We start from the raw sequence: 22,741 nt of genomic DNA on the forward strand, positions 1-22,741 counted from the left end.
TGCAGAAGCTGTATATCCTCTGTGATGTTGCTCTCTTCGTCATCGTCAACAAGAGCACCGCGTGTCACCTGGACAGTCCAACTGACCCCGTACTACCCGACAAGTTCTACTTGGCGCCCGAGAAGGTAATAAAGCTTTACATTAAAGGGGAACTGCATTTTTTGTGGAATTTTGCCTCATTCACAATTAGTATGTAGGACAAGAATACATATGTTTGATTTTTTTATGCATTCTAACTCATAATTAAATGCCAGCAAAAGTCTGGTTAGAATGGAGCCTTTGGAAGTCGCTCTATTCTGCATTTAAAGCATTTAAAAAAAACATCTAAGCCCCTCCATTAAGGTTTTATATACATTCTGTAAGTATATATGTGGTAACATTCATAATAACATGTAGTATTTACTAGAGATGTCCGATAATGGCTTTTTTGCCGATATTCCGATATTGTCCAACTCTTAGTTACCGATTCCGATATCAACCGATACCGATATATATACAGTGGTGGAATTAACACGTTATTATGCCTAATTTTGTTGTGATGCCCCGCTGGATGCATTAAACAATGTAACAAGGTTTTCCAAAATAAATCAACTCAAGTTATGGAAAAAAATGCCAACATGGCACTGCCATATTTATTATTGAAGTCACAAAGTGCATTATTTTTTTTTAACATGCCTCAAAACTGCAGCTTGGAATTTGGGACATGCTCTCCCTGAGAGAGCTTGAGGTGGGCGGGGTTGAGGTGGGGGGGTAGGGGGTAGCGGGGGTGTATATTGTAGCGTCCCGGAAGAGTTAGTGCTGCTGCAAGGGGTTCTGGGTATTTGTTCTGTTGTGTTTATGTTGTGTTACGGTGCGGATGTTCTCCCGAAATGTGTTTCTCATTCTTGTTTGGTGTGGGTTCACAGTGTGGCGCATATTTGTAACAGTGTTAAAGTTGTTTGTACGCAACCCTCAGTGTGACCTGTATGGCTGTTGACCAAGTATGCCTTGCATTCACTTGTGTGTGTGAAAAGCCGTAGATATTATGTGACTGGGCCGCATACTTGCCAACCTTGAGACCTCCGATTTCGGGGGGCGTGGTTGGGGGAGGGAGCGTGGTTAAGAGGGGAGGAGTATATTTCCAGCTAGAATTCACCAAGTCAAGTATTTTATTTATATATATATATATATATATATATATATATATATATATATATATATATATATATATATATATATATATATATATATATATATATATATATATATATATATATATATATATATAAAAATAAAAGACAATTTCAGTGTTAATTTATTTACACGATGTTTTTATATATATATATATAAAAACATCGTGTAAATAAATTAACACTGAAACCTTCTTTTATTTATATATATATATATATATAAAAACATTGTGTAAATAAATTAACACTGAAAAATTTTATGAGCTAGAGAATATAACAACTACACTACCCAGCATGCAACGGGAGTTACGAGCATGCGCGGTAGCCCCGAAAAGTGTTGCATGTTGCCACCCTGTGAAAGTAAACGTCAAGAACTCAGCCAACACGCCTCGTCTGCATTATTTATAATTAGACAGACAACACATCTACAGTGTGATTTAGTTTTGTTTACAAGGAAAGAAAAACAAAAGTTAAAAAAGGGAGATATGTTGTATATATATGTATGTGCTGCGGTTGTTTTAAGAACGTTGCGACAGCTGCCGTAAAGGAGGTGCGTTGCTAGCCTGGTTGCTATGTTTCCGGTTGGTCGTAAAAGTGTTGGTCATGTGTTTGTACCCTGCTCAAATCTCTCAGTAAAGTTATTCGATGGATTATAGCTTTTGTTTTGAACTTTATTACACCTTGGGGTACTTTTTCCCGTCCATTGTTTTCCTGCTTTCGCTATCTGCGCCTAATGACTGAGCTACGTGACGTCAATTCTTGTGATGTCCCACGGGGCATTTCTGGTCGGGACGGGATTCGAATAAAGAATCAACTCTATTCCTTTACTAAAATGGTCTCGATAACGGGTACCGGTTCTCAAAAAGGGATTAGAGTCCGAGGACTCGGTTCTTTTCTTATCAAACAACCGGGAAAACCTGTTTCGAGTATCATCCCTAGTCCTGCCACAGTCAGTAACAAATAAACCGAAAACAGTAGTGGTCAAATACAAATAAGGCAACAAGAGAAGTATCCTACACTTCTCTTTTGTAAAGTAAATCTGAACAGCCTATATGGGCATCTACATCTACTATATGATTTGCCTGAGAAGCTGGACAGGACAAAAAAAAAAAAAAAAATTTTTTAAATTTGTTTTATTTATGGCGGACGTAATTCTTTCGTGGCGGGCCGCCACAAATAAATGAATGTGTGGGAAACACTGATGTTCATATATGACTCATGATCCTCACCAACAAAATAGGGGGGGTGGAACCAAGCGTCTTTTCGTGCCTTTTTCGCCATATCCGGGTCTAAATAGGATGCCAAAGTTGACCAATTATGTCCTCATCCTTCTACTATCCAGGTGAGAGGCATTATTTATGATCTAGGATCAACTTTCACAAGCGCCGAGGCAAGGTAGCAGCTCACAGCCGACACAAGCTAGTTGGCGCCGCTAAAAGTAGTTAGTCTGCGTCAGTGCTTCTAGTTAAAATATCACAAATACTTGGTTAATAATTGTTGCATGTTTTTTTAGGGGACTTTATGGGCGGATAAGAGTGACTCCATTGTAAGCGGACTTTGATTCACGAGTTAGAATACATTAAAAAAAATGTGTTTTGCGAACGATAGGCTTAAACACTTCAAAAAAGTCCAGTTCCCCTTTAAGATGCAATTGCGTCACAGCTAACATAACCACACAGCATATTTTACCAATGTTGCTTTCATACCACACTTATCATTTCTTACTTTGTCCACGCTCTTCTTCTTTTATCATCAGGACTTCCAAAATGACAAGGACTATCTGGCAGCAGACATGCGACAAATGTTACTCACAGGAAAGGTAAAACACATTTTGGAAGATACCGTATTTTCCGGACCATAGGGCGCCCACATGATTATAAGGCGCATTAAAGGGGTCATACTATGATTTTTTTTTCTAAATGTAAAATACTTCCTTTTGGTCTACATAACATGTGATGGTGGTTCTTTGGTCAAAATGTTGCATAGATCAGTGGTTCTCAAATGGGGGTACGCGTACCCCTGGGGGTACTTGAAGGTATGCCAAGGGGTACGTGAGATTTTTTTTTTTAAATGTCTGTCAAAAAGAACTGAAAAGAAATGCAATATTCAGTGTTGACAGCTAGATTTTTTGTGGACATGTTCCATAAATATTGATGTTAAAGATTTCTTTTTTTGTGAAGAAATGTTTAGAATTAAGTTCATGAATCCAGATGGATCTCTATTACAATCCCCAAAGAGGGCACTTTAAGTTGATGATTACTTCTATGTGTAAAAACCTTTATTTATAATTGAATCACTTGTTTATTTTTTTAACAAGTTTTTAGTTATTTTTATATCTTTTTTTCCAAATAGTTCCAGAAAGACCACAACAAATGAGCAATATTTGCACTGTTATACAATTTAATAAATCAGAAACTGATGACATAGTGCTGTATTTTACTTCTTTATCTCTTTTTTTCAACCAAAAATGCTTTGCTCTGATTAAGGGGTACTTGAATTAAAAAAATGTTCACAGGGGGTACATCACTGAAAAAAGGTTGAGAACCACTGGCATAGATGATGTTTTACACATCATCTTCTAGTAGAACTTACGGTAAAAGGAAGTTTACCACCAATGACATGTACATTGATATATATAATGTCATGTAACTAGCAAGAGTCACTAAAAGACCCAAGAAAAAGTGAATCCCATGAGGTGGAGTGATGTACGCTGAAGTGGCGACTTTGTGTTCTGCAGCCTAAACCGGCTCCAGTGTTGACGACGGTCAACAAAGCCCTGACCGTACCAGGCAGAAAGATCTTCAAGACCCCAGTAGTTACCAGCAGTAATACCAGCACCACCAACTCCTCACCACTAAGCTCATCCCCCGTCACCGTCAACAAGAACACGTACGCTCTCAAACTACCTCCAACACAAAAAGCACACTGACAGTGAAAATGATTTTGTTTGTGTTTTTTTAACCCCCAGCAAGAGCATCACAGCCACAGAACCGGCCGAGAGCCGAACGCAAGAAAACAACGAGAACCCAGTCATCAAGAATGAGGAAGGCAAGGTGGAGGTAAGCTGGACTGGAGCTTCTCAACAAGAACGACAGGTATCATAGATCTGTTCCCCCTGCCAGAAGGAGCCCAGTAAGAACGTCACCCCCAACGCCGGGAAGGAAACGCCGCCCGTTAAACGGCGTGGTCGGCCACCCAAAACAACGGCAGCTGCTCCTCCTGCGGCGGCGAGCAAAGACACGGCCAGCACAGGTGCCGGACGAGGTCGGAAGAGAGCGGCGGACGCCAACTCCACCCCATCCACAGAGTCGGCCAAGGTGTCAAAGCAGCAGAATGATGAGGGGACAAATCAACAGATTGACGTGCAGAGGTAAGTCTGCAAATGCTAAGGCAATGTCCACACCAACACGGATATTTTCATTTTCCACTTGCGAACAATGCTTTCTGTCCTTAAAGGGGACCTGCGCTTTTTGGGGGATTTTACCTATCAGTCAAAATCATTATGAAAGGATGTATTTTTTTTTTTTATGCATTCTAAATAATAAATAAATGCAGTCAGATACCAAATGTAAATGGAGTATTGTTGGCGCTTTTTGGATGGTTAATTATTGTATTTTATGGGTGGAATAGAGCAGTCATTTTCAACCAGTGTCTAGTGTGCCGCGGCACACTAGTGTGCCGTGAGAGATCGTCAGGTGTGCCGTGAGAAATTATTTAATATCTCCTAATTAACCATTATCGGGTGTCCGTGCTATAATAAAGTGCGGCAGATAATGTAATACTCATCTATTTCAGTAGGTGGCAGCAGAGGGCGATAAATACCTGTAAAGACTATCGAGTTAGCGCTGCGCATCACGTGACAGTGAGTGACAGTTTGGGATCGCAGCAAGAGGAGGCGAGCAAGTGACAGTGATGGAGAAGTTTTTGAGAAGGGAAAATGCAAATGGCCAACAGGGTCGTGGACAAAATTCTGACACAGATGAAGGCTCTAGTATGAGTGGTCTACAAAATAAAAAAAGACGGTGAGCTCGAGGCAATAAAGCGAAAGCTATCTTTCATTTGGATTGACTTTCACCGGGTATGCGACAGCACCGACTCCGCAGTGCTTGGTGTGTGGTGAGAAGCTATCCAATAGCGCCATGGTGCCAAGCAAGCTTAAACGCCATCTCCAAACGAAACACCCCGATGGACTATTTTGTACGCTTACGTACAAACAATGAGAAACAGGCAACTTTTCTGAGAAAAACCACAAAGGTAAACAAGAGAGCCCTCAAAGCTTGCTACCTTGTTGTTGAACTCGTAGCTAAATAAAAAAAGTCCCACACTGTGGCAGAAACATTAATACTGCGAGCTTGTAAAGCCATTGTAATAGTAGTGAGTATAAATACATTTAGAAAACTATATTATTAACTATATGTATTATATACTGTGTTAGTGTCATTTTGTGTCATTTTGGTTGGTGGTGTGCCGCAGGATTTTGTAAATGTAAAAAGTGTGCCGCGGTTTAAAAAAGGTTGAAAATCACTGGAATAAATGATAAATGATAAATGGGTTGTACTTGTATAGCGCTTTTCTACCTTCAAGGTACTCAAAGCGCTTTGACAGTATTTCCACATTTACCCATTCACACACACATTCACACACTGATGGAGGGAGCTGCCATGCAAGGCGCTAACCAGCGGCCATCAGAGGCAGGGTGAAGTGTCTTGCCCAAGGACACAACGGACGTGACTAGGAAGGTAGAAGGTGGGAATTGAACCCCAGTAACCAGCAACACTCCGATTGCTGGCACAGCCACTCTACCAACTTCGCCAGAGGACGGGATCCCATTGGCTCCGCTGTAAGAAGACTTTTATTTACGTTTATTTGCGAGTTAGAAAGCATTAAAAAAACATCAGTTATGTCTTTCATAAGAATTGTGAACAGTAGGTAAAATTCCCCAAAAAATGCAGATCCCCTTAAACAACTACAATTACAAACATCGGCCGACGTCAAAATCTCCCGGATTGTGACGTTTTTGTGAGATTATAAAACACTGGGGTTGTGAATCTTTGGGAACAGAACGATTCGATCTAATCCCGATTCCTGGAGTGACTATTCTATTCAGAATCAATTCTCGATTCAAACTGATTCTTGCAAAGTACCGTATTTTCCGGACTATAGGGCGCACTCGTATGTAAGCTGCAGCCACAAAATTTTTGAAGAAAAAAATAGGACTATAAGCCGCAGGTACATACGTTGTGAAATAAGTTATTTCTTCTGTAAATGTTTATTTACATACTAAACGGTGTCTGTAACTTTGCTGTAAAACGGTTGATCAAACAAAACAGAAGTCATGGTCATGGACCCACTAGCTGCGGAAGCTAGCTCTCCAATCAGCTAAATAGACTCAATAACTCCACGGTGACGTTTTGGGGAATTTACGAAACTGAAACGAAACAAAAGGAATGCCATTGTAAGTTAATAATACTAACTCAAACGTGTTAGCATATTAGCTAATGCTAGCAACACTAGCTTGATTACATCACAATAGCACGTACAAATATGCATGAAAACACTCCTGCAGACGTCACACATGGGACGGTTTAGTAAATAAGAATTGTTTTAGTTAAATTGTAAAACTTACAAAGTGATGAATGAAGAATCTATACCAGTAGAAACGTTTTAGACGGCTTGAAGACAAGACACTTGTACGTCCGGTTGAAAGCTCAGTCATTACCGCATTAACAGTCCATTTTTGGTTACACAAAAACACATTGCCAGATGGCTGCTTTTTCAGCGTTCTGATTTGCCAAAATATACAGGACAGCTGGTAAAAGTGTTCTCATGTGGATAAAGGTCGTAGCAGGACAAAATGTGCCTTTTTGAAAATATCCGCGTTTGTGTGGACAAGTTTTTGGAAATGAAACCAACTGACTTTGATGTCGTCCCTGTTACGTTCAAGGTAAAGGGTGGAGCCACACGTGTAGTTAAAGGGCCAGAATTCAACCATGTTCTTCTCCTGGACACTTACGGACCTTTCTTAAATCATACCTGCATACGTTTTACTTTCACACCACATCCTAGAAGGTTTGTAAACACTCTGTAGTTATGATTTTAAGCTCATTGTATGTAGGTCTTATCCCCCCCGGACCGTTTATTTTTGTTTTTTTTGGCACACTGATGCTTTTGTGGAGACATTTTTAAGAAAAGAAAAAAAGTCATGGACGTTTTACAAAAATTTTAATCTGGTATGATTATTGTTTATTAAATTCCCTGATAAAACTCCTCCTGTACGACTCCTTCCTCAATAATCTCCATTTATTTTCCCCACTGCTCGGTCACACACTTTGTAAATACTAATCCACAGCTTTGAATCATCCAAAACAATAATGGCTGCATGAACCCATGCCAACCATCTTTGTTACAACACTGTCTTCTTAGTTGCTTTAGGCTTGAACTTTCTTTTTTCTAAAGGACCAAATGACAAGTTTGCATTCTGACCTGCTCCTCCGCCGAGCCTGGAGGGAAAACACCTTTTTCATATGAATTATTTTTGTTTTTATTGTCAAAAGTATGTGATTTTACTTCACCCTGGAGTGCATAAATGGTATACTACCATGAAAGTATTTTTCAGTCTTTGTCCTGTTTTATAATTAAATGTAGTTTGTACCTTTTGTCCGTTATTTTTCATGCATGAAGGTTTGATACGGTCACAGTCCTCACCTAGAAAGTTTGACTGACTTGAAATTTCTCACACCTGTCCATCACAATGTTGTTTGTCACTCAGCACAACTCTTTGGCAAATGACACACGCAAGGTGGGTGAAAAAGTATTGACCAAAAGGTGTTTGAAGGGGGCGGGGTTAAACAGCCAATTGTCAATATTGTGCCCCCCTAGGGTCTAAAACACATTGTGTCTAACTTCTGTGGTATCATTGTTTGGTTTGAAGGTTATTCATCCATCTACCTGTATCTTTTCCGCTTATCCGAGGTGAGGTCGCGGGGGCAGCAGCCTCAGCAAAGAAGCCCAGACTTCTCTCTCCCTAGCCACTTCGTCCAGCTCCTCCCGGTGCTCCCAGACCAGTTAAGAGACATGGTCTCCCCAAAGTGTCCGGTTGGATGTGCCCTAAGCACTTCCCCTGAAGGCATCTGGTCAACCACCTCATCTGGCTCCATATTTACTCTGAGCTCCTCCCGGATGACAGAGCTTCTCACCCTATCTCTAAGGGAGAACCTGGCCATCCGACGGAGGAAACTCATTTTGGCTGCTTGTTTCGGTCATAACCCAAAGCTCACAGGAACGTAGATCGACCGGTAAATTGAGAGCTTTGCCTTTCGGCTCAGCTCGTTCTTCACGACGGATCGATGCCGGGTCCGCACCACTGCAGATGCCACGCCGATCCGTCTGTCGATCTCACGATCCACTCTTCCCTCACTCGTGAACAAAACTCGGAGGTACTTGAACTCCTCCACTTGGGGCAAGATCTCCCAAACCCGGACATGGCATTATACCCTTTTCCGGGCGAGAACCATGGACTCAGTCTTGAAGGTGCTGATTCTCATTTTTGGCTGCGAACCGATCCAGTGAGAGCTGAAGATCCTGGCCAGATGAAGCCCTCAGGACCACATCATCTGCAAAAAGCAGAGACCTAATCCTGCAGCCACCAAACCGGATCCCCTCCATGCCCTGACTGCGCCTAGAAATTCTGTCCATAAAAGTTGTAAACCGAATCGGTGACAAAGGGCAGCTCTGACGGAGTCCAACCCTCACTGGAAACAGTTCCGACTTGCAATGCGGACCAAGCACTGACACTTATCATACATCGGACCACCACTATCAGTGGGTCCAATACCCCATACTCTCCGAGCACTCCCCACAGGACCTGGGGACATAGTCGAATGCCTTCTCCAAGTCCACAAAACACATGTAGATTAGTTAGGCAAACTCCTAGCACCCTCAAGGACCCTGCCGAGAGTATAGAGCTGGTCCACAGTTCCACCACCAGTCAATCAATCAATCAATGTTTACTTATATAGCCCTAAATCAAAAGTGTCTCAAAGGGCTGCACAAGCCACGACATCCTCGGCTCAGATCCCAGGACCAAACCACATTGCTCCTCCTGAATCCGAGGTTTGACAATCCAGCGTAGCCTCCTCTCCAGTACGCCTGAATAGAAGGTTAGCAATCTACATTTTTTTGTTTAAAATTGTTTTAATTGCATTGTTTTTTATTGCAACGTTGTTAGAATAGGGTATAAAATAAAGTATACACGCCTTCTCAAGACCCCTAATGACTCCCACTATAACTGCTATTTTTAACAGACTGTAATCCTGATATACCGTCATGCTCTTTCCATGAAGCCCAAATTTAATTATTTCTGATTCAAAAACTATCATTTGGTGTAATTGTGTCCCTTAACCACTAAATGGCGCCAGAAAACCATGACGAACTAGATGAAGCAATTCCTGAAGGATTTGCGTGTGAATGCTCCAATGCTGAAGTTGAACTGCAAGATGACGAATTGTTGACTTGGAGCACACAATTCCTCAACAGGCTGAATATTTTGGAGTTGGAACGGTTTGAAATGTGGAAGTTAGAAAAATGTCCCATTCTTCTCAAAGGGAAAAGCGGGAATTTTTTTGGAATAAGCGAAATATTTTTGAATGTTGTGAATGAGTTGACATGGCTGGTGTTGGAATTTTTCAAATTGGTCGAGAAATGTTGAAGTAGTAACTTTTTCATTTGAGAAATAGTATTACGGAATTTCGGGAAAACTGGGATTTTTTCCAGTTTTTTGTCCTGATTAAGGGAATGTTTTGACTAGGGCTGCAACAACTAATCGATTATTAAAATAGTTGCCGATTAATTTAGTCATCGATTCGTTGGATCTATGCTATGCGCATGCGCAAAGGTTTTTATTTTTTAATTGAAAAAAAATATTGTTTATTTTATTTTTTTTAATAAACCTTTATTTATAAACTGCAACATTTACAAACAGCTGAGAAACAATAATCTAAATAAGTATAGTGCCAGTATGCTGTTTTTTTTTCAATAAAATACTGGATAGGATAGAAATGTAGTTTCTCTTTTATCCGATTATTAATCGAGGTAATCGACAGATTAATCGATGGTCAAATGAATCGTTAGTTGCAGCCCTAGTTTTGACGGTGGAACGGTTGAAGTGGGTTGAAAAATGTGGAAGTAGTCAACAGAAAAAAGGGTGGAAAAAAATGGGAATTCCCGGAATTTTTTTTAACTTGATGGTGTCCAGGATGGTGGAATGTGTTGAAGGTGAATAGGTTGAAAAATGTGGGAATGGTGTAAGTTAGAAAAATGGCCAATTCATTTTGAATGGGGAAAAAAGTCCCGGAAAACCTGGAAATAAGGGAATTTTTGGAGTTTGTCACGGGAAAGCCCGCGATTCCTGAATAGGCTGAACAGTTTGAAGTTGGTACGGTTTGAATGGGATGAAAAATGCGGAAGGTAGCACGCGCCAAAATCTGGAGAATAATAATAATAATAGATCCATTTAGAAAACCTTGTGTGAATGTTTTGGAGCATTCACACAATTATTCTGAGCTTTGATAAGCGTAAATGGGTTAAACTGCCATTAAACCACTGAAATGCGCTGAAAATGATCTTGGGCAGTTACTATAACATGGCAGATTTTATACATATATATATATATATATATATATATATATATATATATATATATATATATATATATATATATATATATATATACACACTACCGTTCAAAAGTTTGGGGTCACATTGAAATGTCCTTATTTTTTAAGGAAAAGCACTGTACTTTTCAATGAAGATAACTTTAAACTAGTCTTAACTTTAAAGAAGTACACTCTATACATTGCTAATGTGGTAAATGACTATTCTAGCTGCAAATGTCTGCTTTTTGGTGCAATATCTACATAGGTGTATAGAGGCCCATTTCCAGCAACTATCACTCCAGTGTTCTAATGGTACAATGTGTTTGCTCATTGGCTCAGAAGGCTAATTGATGATTAGAAAACCCTTGTGCAATCACGTTCACACATCTGAAAACACTTTAGCTCGTTACAGAAGCTACAAAACTGACCTTCCTTTGAGCAGATTGAGTTTCTGGAGCATCACATTTGTGGGGTCAATTAAACGCTCAAAATGGCCAGAAAAAGAGAACTTTCATCTGAAACTCGACAGTCTATTCTTGTTCTTAGAAATGAAGGCTATTCCACAAAATTGTTTGGGTGACCCCAAACTTTTGAACAGTAGTATATATATATATATATATATATATATATATATATATATATAAATTGAAATTGTTAATTGGTGGGTGTAAATTCACTTTACAAAAAAAATCAAGAAAAAAATGCTAAACTGACCGTTTCAACTCAACTTAAATGTTGTGCAAAATGTCATTCATATCAGCAATTCAACTTCAAATGTCGATTTGTTATCATTTCATGATCATTGTTTACAGTATTACTATTTTCTGAAATTTTCATCAATTGTCTGCCATAATCCAAACCACATATTGAAATATCTTAAACTGCATGTCGTATTAGTTTCACTCTGTAATTCAGGGGTCACCAACCTTTTTGAAAGCAAGAGCTACTTCTTGGGTAGTGATTAATGCGAAGGGCTACCAGTTTGATACACACTTAAATAAATTGCCAGAAATAGCCAATTTGCTCAATTTACCTTTAACTCTGTTATTATTAATAATTAATGATATTTACACTTAATTGAACGGTTTAAAAGAGGAGAAAACACGAAAAAAATGACAAATAAATTTTGAAACATAGTTTATCTTCAATTTCGACTCTTTAAAATTCAACCGAAAAAAAGAAGAGAAAAACTAGCTAATGCGAATCTTTTTGAAAAAATTAAAAAAATAATTTATGGAACATCATTAGTAATTTTTCCTGATTAAGATTAATTTTAGAATTTTGATGACATGTTTTAATTTGGTTAAAATCCAATCTGCACTTTGTTAGAATATATAACAAATTGGACCAAGCTATATTTCTAACAGAGACAAATCATTATTTTTTCTAGATTTTCCAGAACAAAAATTTTAAAAGAAATTCAAAGGACTTTGAAATAAGATTTAAATTTGATTCCACAGATTTTCTAGATTTGCCAGAATAATTTTTTGGAATTTTAATCATAATAAGTTTGAAGAAATATTTCACAAATATTCTTCGTCGAAAAAACAGCAGCTAAAATGAAGAATTAAATTAAAATGTATTTATTATTATTTACAATAAAAAAAATAATTTACTTGAACATTGATTTAAATTGTCAGGAAAGAAGAGGAAGGAATTTAAAAGGTAAAAAGGTACATGTGTTTAAAAATCCTAAAATCATTTTTAAGGTTGTATTTTTTCTCTAAAATTATCTTTCTGAAAGTTATAAGAAGCAAAGTAAAAAAATTAATGAATTTATTTAAACAAGTGAAGACCAAGTCTTTAAAATATTTTCTTGGATTTTCAAATTCTATTTGAGTTTTGTCTCTCTTAGAATTAAAAATGTCTGCCAAAGCGAGACCAGCTTGCTAGTAAATAAATAAAATTAAAAAAATAGAGGCAGCTCACTGGTAAGTGCTGCTATTTGAGCTATTTTTAGAACAGGCCAGCGGGCTACTCATCTGGTCCTTACGGGCTACCTGGTGCCCGCGGGCACCGCTTTGGTGACCCCTGCTGTAATTGAACAAACCGGCGCGTGATATTCTAATGTTTGTGTGAAGGCAACATCTATTGTTTTGATGGAATAAGTGAGGAATGTTGTAGTTTTGATGATCAATTCCACAATGAATGTTGAAAGAAATGAGATTCCCGCTAGGCAGGACCTTTTGTTCTCCATCACACAATTTTATTTTTTGTTTTAATTCACCATGACAGTCCAAATAAATAAGAGCATAGAGGGAGGGGCTAAGTAAATAGTGTTTTGAAGCATAAAAGCTGCCATGTTGGACATCAAGGAGACTGCAAAATATAAACATCAGCCATTATTTACAAGGCTCTTCTTTCAACTTGACGGAACATTGCTCGTGTTCAAAATGTTTTTGCCTTGTTGAAAAAGTCTTTGTTGTTCCAGAAAATCCTGTGTAGCAAACAAGCATCCGTGTATGGCCAAGCACACATTCCACACAGGGAGCAAGCAGAGTGTTGCTGCGGCTGGTCGCTGCTTGCAGTAGAAAGTAAAAACCCCGGGAGGAGCCCATGCTGGCTGCTGGTGAGTTTTGGGGCCCTTGTTTTTCTTCTGCTGCTTGGCCTTTTAGTTGCTAAGGAGCAGTTCTGTTGCCATGGCGATGACCCAGGATTTAGAAGATAAGGCCACTATCGCAGCATTCTGTGTGGAATGTTGGGAAAGTACATGTTAGCTTGCAGTACTCTACCAGCACCCGTGTCAAACTCAAGGCCCGGGGGCCAAATCTCAGTCATTTGTGGCTCACCATGACATTTTATGTAGCCCGCTAAGTCATTTTTGGCCCGCCACATCTTTCTAATGTGGTTCGCCGTGTCTAACATAGTCCGCCACATCATTTTATGTGGCCCAGTAAGTCATTTGTGGCCAACCACGTCCCTTCAAATTGGCCTGCTCAGTTATTAATGGCCCGCCACATCATTATAATGTGGCTCGCTAAGTCATTTGTGGCCAACTACATCCTTTTAAAGTGGCCTGCTCAGTTATTAATGGCCCGCCACATCATTATAATGTGGCTCGCTAAGTCATTTGTGGCCAGCCACGTCATTTTATGTGGTTCGCCATGTCATTTGTGGCCAGCCACATTATTTTACGGTGGCTCACCATGCCATTTTATGTGGCCCGCTAAATAATTTGTGGCTCACCATGCCATTTTATGTGGCCCGCTAAGTCATTTGTGGCGAGCCACATCATTTTACTGTGGCTCACCATGCCATTTTATGTAGCCTGCTAAGTGGTTTGCGGCCAGCCTCATCATTTTATGTGGTTCGCGTGTCATTTGTGGCCCGCCACATCATTTTATGTGGCCTGCTCAGTCATGTATGGCCCGCCACATCACTATAATGTGGCTCGCTGAGCCAATTACATCCTTTTAAAGTGGCCAGCCACATCATTTTATGTGGTTCGCCATGTCATTTGTGGCCGGCCACATCATTTTATGTGGCCAGCTACATCATTTTATGTGGCCTGCTCAGTCATTTATGGCCTGCCACATCATTATAATGTGGCTCGCTGAGTCATTTGTGGCCAACTACATCCTCTTAAAGTGGCCAGCCATATCATTTCATGTGGTTCGCCATGTCATTTGTGGCGAGCCACGTTATATTACGGTGGCTCACCATGCCATTTTATGTGGTTCGCCATGTCATTTGTGGCTCACCGAGTCATTTGTGGCAAACTACATCCTCTTAAAGTGGCCAGCCATATCATTTCATGTGGTTCGCCATGTCATTTGTGGCGAGCCACGTTATTTTACGGTGGCTCACCATGCCATTTTATGTGGTTCGCCATGTCATTTGTGGCCAGCCACATCATTTTATGTGGTTCGCCATGTCATTTGTGGCCAGCCACATCATTTTATGTGGCCTGCCACTTCATTTTATGTGGCCTGCTCAGTCATTTGTGGCCAACCACATCCTTTTAAAGTGGCTCATGAGGTAATTTGTGGCCAACCACGTCCTTTTAAAGTGGCTCATGAGGTCTTTTGTGGCCTAGCACGTCATTTTATGTGGCCTGCTCAGTCATTTATGGCCCGCCACATCATTATAATGTGGCCAGCCATATCATTTTATGTGGTTCGCCATGTCATTTGTGGCGAGCCACATTATTTTACGGTGGCTCACCATGCCATTTTATGTGGCCCGCTAAGTCATTTGTGGCGAGCCACATCATTTTACTGTGGCTCACCATGCCATTTTATGTAGCCTGCTAAGTGGTTTGTGGCCAGCCACATCATTTTATGTGGTTTGCCGTGTCATTTGTCGCCCGCCACATCATTTTATGTGTTTCACCACATAAAATGATGTGGCCTGCTAAGTCATTTGTGGCTCACCACATTATTTTTTTCACGGTGGCTCACCATGCCATTTTAAGTAGCCCGCCACGTCATTCTAATGTGGTTCGCCATGTCATGTAACGTAGTCCGCCACATCATTATAAAGTGGCCCGCTAAGTCATTTGTGGCCAGCCACTTCATTTTACTGTGGCTCACCATGCCATTTTATGTGGCCTGCTAAGTCATTTGTGGTGAGCCACGTCATTTTATGTGGCCCGCTAAGTCATCTGTGGCCAACCACGTCATTTTGGGTGGCCTGCTCAGTCATTTATGGCCCGCCACATCATTATAAGGTGGCTCGCTGAGTCATTTGTGGCCAACTACATCCTTTTAAAGTGGCCAGCCATATCATTTTATGTGGTTCGCCATGTCATTTGTGGCCAGCCACATCATTTTATGTGGTTCGCCATGTCATTTGTGGCCAGCCACATCATTATAATGTGGCTCGCTGAGTCCTTTGTGGCCAACTACATCCTTTTAAAGTGGCCAGCTATATCATTTTATGTGGTTCGCCATGTCATTTGTGGCCAGCCACATCATTTTATGTGGTTCGCCATGTCATTTGTGGCCAGCCACATCATTTTATGTGGTTCGCCATGTCATTTGTGGCCAGCCACATCATTTTATGTGGTTCGCCATGTCATTTGTGGCCAGCCACATCATTTTATGTGACCTGCTCAGTCATTTATGGCCCGCCACGTCATTATAATGTGGCTCGCTGAGTCATTTGTGGCCAACTACATCCTTTTAAAGTGGCCAGCCATATCATTTTATGTGGTTCGCCATGTCATTTGTGGCCAGCCACATCATTTTATGTGGTTCGCCATGTCATTTGTGGCCAGCCACATCATTTTATGTGGTTCGCCATATCATTTGTGGCCAGCCACATCATTTTATGTGGTTTGCCATGTCATTTACGGCCCGCCACTTCATTATAATGTGGCTCGCTGAGTCATTTGTGGCCAACTACATCCTTTTAAAGTGGCCAGCCATATCATTTTGTGGTTCGCCATGTCATTTGTGGCCAGCCACATCATTTTAAGTGGCCTGCTCAGTCATTTATGGCCCGCCACATCATTATAATGTGGCTCGCTGAGTCCTTTGTGGCCAACTACATCCTTTTAAAGTGGCCAGCCATATCATTTTATGTGGTTCGCCATGTCATTTGTGGCCAGCCACATCATTTTATGTGGCCTGCTCAGTTATTAATGGCCCGCCACGTCATTTTGTGGCCCGCCACAACATTTGATGCCTGAATTTGTCTTTTCTTTGAAGTTATGGTGCCGTGATTTTACCTTGGGAGTAGATTTTTCTCCCATGTAAAATGAGTTTGACAGCCCTGCTGTACACTGACTACTCTAAAGCACAGTGCACCCAAGTGCCTTGACCATGGACACGTGACACAAGTAGAACCTGACCTTGTCGAAGCCCATGGCGCACAGTTTGTCTATCTTGCCCGTGTGGTCGGGACAGGGCGGGGGGGCGCCTGCGTAGATGTGAGACCACATCCTGGCCGTCTGTTTGAACATGTCCGGGTTCTGCTTGTACTGCGGGGACACGGAGAAACCACATCAACACACACGGGAGACCACACCAGCACACGCGCTACCTGGTTGGCCACCACAGCGTCCTGCGGGTCGTCGGGTTCTGCGGCAGCGAGGAGCGCTTGTAGGGACAACAAGACGGTGCGCAGGGTCATGGCGGCCGCCCTGATGCACACCGCAAACGTCACCTCAGTCCAATGTTGGCTTTTCTTACCGCGTCTCACTCACCACTGGTCCTTCAAGATGTCCAGACATATGGCGCCGGTCACAGAGCTGATGTTTGGGTGCCAGATCTTGGTGATGAATCGAATCTTCAAGTAGCGAAGGTGTGTCAGTGTTGTGAAATGTGAAGGTTGGTGTTCATGGCCATACCTTGGGTGCGTTGAAGGGGTACGTCTCTGGTATTTTGATTTCAAGCTGATACCTTCCTCCTGCAGGGAAGACATATTATTCTTGCATAAGTGTTGAAAAACAACACTGCACTTAAGTCTGTTTGTAAAAGTAAATAACAGTGCGGTGTAGGGTGGTGCGGTATACCAGTACTGGTATAGTATCATGCTACTCATGAATCCAAAATGGTACTATACTGTTTGAAAAGTACCGGTTCCCAACGGGCATGCGTTGTGACATTGCTGGTTTTAGGAGCAAAGGAGCATGTTGGGCAGCGCGCGCACACAGAGTACTTACAAGCAGACACAGTGTGTAGACAGAAAAGGGAGAACGGACGCATTTTGGTGTAAAAAGTCGAGATAAAGGTGAAGTTATAACACTGAAACACCCTCAGGAAGAGCTGCTTTAAGACATGCGGCTAACATCCATCCACAGTGTTTTAGCTACTTCTTTAATCACTAATCCTCGTCTCCATGGCGACAAAGTACGTTTCTTACAAGTATCGTTATCACTGCAGGACGAGGAATAGCTAAACATGCTTCACAATGTAAACAAACGCCATGGGTGGATCGACACCTGACATCCACTGTAATGATACCAAGTACAGGAGCGTATCTAGTCGATACTACTATGACTACATCAATATTTTTTATCTATAAGGCTTAGTGGCCACATGGTTGGACAGCACCTTTTTAGCTCTTATTTCCAAAATTGTGTACACTACTGAATTGGGGTCTTATGGCCACTTATGTGGACACTTATACTGCCATCTGGTGGTGTCAGAAGAGTATAAGACACAATGGTATTTTGAAGAAAAAAAAGTGTAAAAATAAGAATTAGCATGTCACTAAACATGAAGTACACGTTTGTGTACTTATGGACTAAGTACATCATATCAAAAGATGGTTCTTAGTTTTTATTGTAATTAGGGTCCAATAAGCCCAAATAGCAAAGAGAAATAAAAAAACAGCTTGGGCCTTAAGAGGTTAAAAAAATATTTTTTCCTTTTTTTAAAATTCATATTATGTTTATAAAGTCAGTAAATACGTTTCTGGACACATGAGGACTTTGAATATGACCAATGTATGATCCTGTAACTACTTGGTATCGAATCGATACCTAAATGTGTGGTATCATCCAAAACTAATGTCAAGTATCAAAGAAGAGAAGAATAAGTGATTATTACATTTGAACAGAAGTGTAGATAGAACATGTTAAAACAGAAAATGGTGCGACACCTACCCTTTACATCAGTATTTCTTCATCAGTATTGGTTTATTAGGTATTTTATTGTATGATCCTGTAACTACTTGGTATCGGATCAATACCTAAATGTGTGGTATCATCCAAAACTAATGTAAAGTATCAAAGAAGAGAAGAGTAAGTGATTATTACATTTTAACAGAAGTGTAGATAAACATGTTAAAATGGAAAATAAGCAGATATTAACAGTAAATGAACAAGTAGATTAATAATAAAGTTTTTACAGTTTGTCCCTCATAATGTGTAGAAAATAATAGGTGTATAAATGACACAATATGTTACTGCAGAGACTAATTAGGAGTCTTTGTTTGTTTACTTACGACTAAAAGACAAGTTGTCTAGTATGTTCACTATTTTATTTAAGGACTAAATGACAATAATAAACTTATGTTTCATGTACTCTAACATTTTTTGTGAAAACAAGAGATAATTATGACATTTTTTGTGTTCCCCTTTATTTAGAAGAGTATCGAAATACATTTTACGAAAATATTTGTATCGGGACAAGTCTTGCACAGTGAAACTTTGACGTGCGTTCCGGAACCTCTTTGACTGTCAACTTTTCAATTTGGAGCCAAATAATTGTGCGTGTGCGAACCTTGTCTGTTTGTACTCATTTATTTTGCACGTCGCCTGCAGGCAAAAAGCAGGGCGTGACATTTATGAACGCTGCACTTCACTACTAGTCACTGCTCAGCGTGTGGCCCGCTTCTTTGTTTTCACCTTTTGACAAGTTTTGTCCATTTTGCTCACTTATTCTTATATTAGACACATTTTCTATTACATTATTATGTACAATTATAGTATTACTGTAATTGTTATCATTATTAGTATTATTGGCAAATGCCTGGCAAAACTGGGGCCCTAAATACATTTTTTTGTACATTTGTGTGAAAGTTTTTTTAATATTTGACTCAAACTTGAATTTCATTTGTTGCATTGTATGAACTAAAATAATTGTGTTACTATTATTATTATATAATGTTATAATTATTATGTTTGACAACTTTTGTATTACATTGTTATGCTATAATAATTATAATGGAATATTAGTATCATTTACTGCCTGGCTAAATTGGGGTCTTAAGCAGGATTTAGTTTATTTCACACTTTTTACTTGTGTAATTTTTTTAAAATATTTGACTCAAACTTGAATTTTATTTGATGCATTTTATGGACTAAAATAATAATAATAATTAATTAATTAATTGGGGTCCTAAGCACATGGAGGCCATTACATTATATCACTTTTTTTGTGTGTGTGTAAAAAGCTTTTTGTTATATTACTTGACTCAAAGTTAAATTTAATTTGATGCATTTTTTAATGTAACCAAAAACATTATTTTTGACAGGTTTTTTTAATATTACGTTATGTTGTCATAATAATAAAACAATAGTAATAATAATATTGTTACTATTATTATTACGTGCCTGGCTAAATTGGGGCCAGAAGCAAAAGATTGTTGGAGGTCAATACAATTTTCACACTTTTTAAAAAAATGTTTAAATATTTGACTCAAACTTGAATTAAATTTGATGCATTTTTTGGACCAAAAAAAAAAAACTTTTAAAAAAAATTATAGAATGTTATTATTATTATTATATTTGACACGTTTTGTGTTTTATTTTCATGCTACATAATACTTATACTAAAATATTTGTAATATTATTTAGTGCCTGGGTAATTTAGTTTGGAGGCCACTACACCAAAAAAATCACAAGACTATTTCATCTCTACAGGCCTGTTTCATGAGGGGTTTTCCTCAATCCTCAGGAGATCTCCTGATGATTGAGGAAAACCCCTCATGAAACAGGCCTGTAGAGATGAAATAGTCTTGTGATTTTTTTCCCACACATACATATTACGCTCTACCACGGTATCGAGCACTATTTTTTTGGATAATCTAATTAAATTATATATATTTAAATATATATATATATATTTAAATATATATATATATATATATATATATATATATATATATATATATATATATATATATATATATATATATATATATATATATATATATATATATATATATATATATAATATAATCATTAACAACACCAATAATAAGATGGATCCAAACATACTTGCCTTCATAAGGTGTATCTGGAGGACCTGCTATCTCACCATTGAGCTCTGTGAAGTTGTCATCCACCATGTCCACACTGATCTGGTTCTTACTGGTCTACAAAGTATACACATGGACAACATTAAAATGGTATTGTCTGCAAAGTGGACAAGTATATAACAAAATAGACAACACTAAAACGGTATTGTCTACAAAGTGGACAACATTAAAATGGTATTGTCTACAAAGTGGACAAGTATATAATAAAATAGACAACATTAAAACGGTACTGTCTACAAAGTGGACAACATTAAAATGGTATTGTCTACAAAGTGGACAAGTATATAATAAAATAGACAACATTAAAACGGTACTGTCTACAAAGTGGACAAGTATATAACAAAATAGACAACACTAAAACGGTATTGTCTACAAAGTGGACAAGTATATAACAAAATAGACAACATTAAAACGGTATTGTCTACAAAGTGGACAAGTATATAACAAAATAGACAACATTAAAATTGTATTGTCTACAAAGTGGACAAGTATATAACAAAATAGACAACATTAAAACGGTATTGTCTACAAAGTGGACAAGTATATAACAAAATAGACAACACTAAAACGGTATTGTCTACAAAGTGGACAAGTATATAACAAAATAGACAACATTAAAATGGTATTGTCAACAAAGTGGACAAGTATATAACAAATTAGACAACATTAAAATGGTATTGTCTACAAAGTGGACAAGTATATAACAAAATAGACAACATTAAAACGGTATTGTCTACAAAGTGGACAAGTATATAACAAAATAGACAACATTAAAATGGTATTATCTATAAAGTGGACAAGTATATAACAAAATAGACAACACTAAAATGGTATTGTCTACAAAGTGGACAAGTATATAATAAAACAGACAACATTAAAATGGTATTGTCTACAAAGTGGACAAGTGTATAACAAAATAGACAACATTAAAATGGTATTGTCAACAAAGTGGACAAGTATATAATAAAACAGACAACATGAAAAATGTACTGCATCTGAAATATGTGGTGTTGCGTTCAAGTGTCAGGGGAGACGCCAGGAATCTGTCATTAGCACGGCACACACCTGGCAACAACAACATGTCAGAAGCCATTTGTATTCCAATCAAACACACAACCACCACTCTTGTAACCACCATCACGGACGGCACACAAATGTGGCACATTACGACAAACACAACTATCGTAGGAAGTCCCCGACGTGTCTTGAACACACCATCATGGGCGCTGCTGCTAGCGGAAGTTAGCTAGCAAGTGTTGTTTTCAAGAGAAAATGGCGAGGCTATTAGCTTAAAGTGCTGCCGTGGTGGTACCTCTTCACTCCGCAGCACTTCTTTGAACTCCCGCTTGATTCTCTGCACCGCGATGTTGGTCATGATGTCGCCGTGGTGATGCACACTCCTTGCGGCTCCTTGTCGCCTCGCACCCGACTCTCCTGGGCCCCTCGTCTCTGTGACGTCACCGACACTATTTCATGACGTAATTACCCTTTTGACGTCGCCGCGTCCGCTGGAAGCTTCGTTGGCGGTGGAAACAGTCGGCCTGCGTTCTTTTCAAGCCCACCTTCCGGCATTTTCTCGCCACGACATTGTTACACTGCTACATAGATGTACTTGTTTATACTGTTTGTCCCCAGTAGGGTCGCAGGCAGGGGCGGTACCACCACATTCTGGGCCCCCCATACACAAGACTCCTAACCCCACCCCCCTAATAATAAAACCTGGTCCTTGACACATGCTAACTCTTTTAGCCAATTTTACAGCCGTTCACCTCAGGGTAATATAACTTGGTCATATATATATATATATATATATATATATATATATATATATATATATATATATATATATATATATATATATATATATATATATATATATATTATATATTACGTGCAGCACACGCCGCTCTGGTCGCTCTGTTGCTGCACACCGTGAGAAAGTTTCGCCCTGCTTCGTTGCCTGCAGGTGTCAATATATGATAATATAATATTGTAATTATATATATATATATTATATAATTTAATAATATTATATTATATATATATATGTGTATATATATATATATATTTATATATATATTTGTATATACATATATTATATAATTTAATAATATTATAATATAATTATATATATATTATATAATTTTATAATATTATATATATATATATATATATATATTATATATATATATATATATATTATATAAT

At 38.9% G+C, this 22,741-nt stretch overlaps 2 protein-coding genes across 5 annotated transcripts in view; one reads left to right on the forward strand and one right to left on the reverse strand.

Moving 5' to 3' along the window:
* The window catches only part of pds5a (PDS5 cohesin associated factor A), a 64,994-nt gene extending 57,169 nt beyond the window's left edge, over positions 1-7,825 (forward strand). For both annotated transcript variants that reach the window (XM_062026312.1, XM_062026311.1), the window contains exons 28-33: positions 6-125; positions 2,926-2,988; positions 3,907-4,058; positions 4,138-4,228; positions 4,292-4,539; positions 7,114-7,825. In XM_062026312.1, the coding sequence (XP_061882296.1) occupies positions 6-125; positions 2,926-2,988; positions 3,907-4,058; positions 4,138-4,228; positions 4,292-4,539; positions 7,114-7,117 (678 nt within the window). In that variant the 3' untranslated portion in view covers positions 7,118-7,825. The remainder of the gene's footprint in view (positions 1-5; positions 126-2,925; positions 2,989-3,906; positions 4,059-4,137; positions 4,229-4,291; positions 4,540-7,113) is intronic.
* Positions 7,826-13,016: 5,191 nt separating this feature from the next.
* The window catches only part of ube2kb (ubiquitin-conjugating enzyme E2Kb (UBC1 homolog, yeast)), a 32,628-nt gene continuing 22,903 nt past the window's right edge, over positions 13,017-22,741 (reverse strand). The window contains exons 1-7 of one of the 3 annotated variants that reach the window (XM_062026320.1): positions 21,846-22,168; positions 20,497-20,590; positions 17,115-17,173; positions 16,971-17,053; positions 16,808-16,907; positions 16,617-16,745; positions 13,017-13,508 (exon numbers count right to left, since the gene is read on the reverse strand). In XM_062026320.1, coding sequence (XP_061882304.1) covers positions 13,434-13,508; positions 16,617-16,745; positions 16,808-16,907; positions 16,971-17,053; positions 17,115-17,173; positions 20,497-20,590; positions 21,846-21,908 — 603 coding nt within the window. In that variant the 5' untranslated portion in view covers positions 21,909-22,168 and the 3' untranslated portion in view covers positions 13,017-13,433. Of the gene's footprint in view, positions 13,509-16,616; positions 16,746-16,807; positions 16,908-16,970; positions 17,054-17,114; positions 17,174-20,496; positions 20,591-21,748; positions 22,169-22,741 lie in introns of those variants that run through there. The other 2 variants (XM_062026321.1, XM_062026322.1) reach the window with 2 other exon arrangements.

Source organism: Entelurus aequoreus, linkage group LG18 (genome assembly GCF_033978785.1).
Source record: "Entelurus aequoreus isolate RoL-2023_Sb linkage group LG18, RoL_Eaeq_v1.1, whole genome shotgun sequence".
NCBI lineage: Eukaryota > Metazoa > Chordata > Actinopteri > Syngnathiformes > Syngnathidae > Entelurus > Entelurus aequoreus.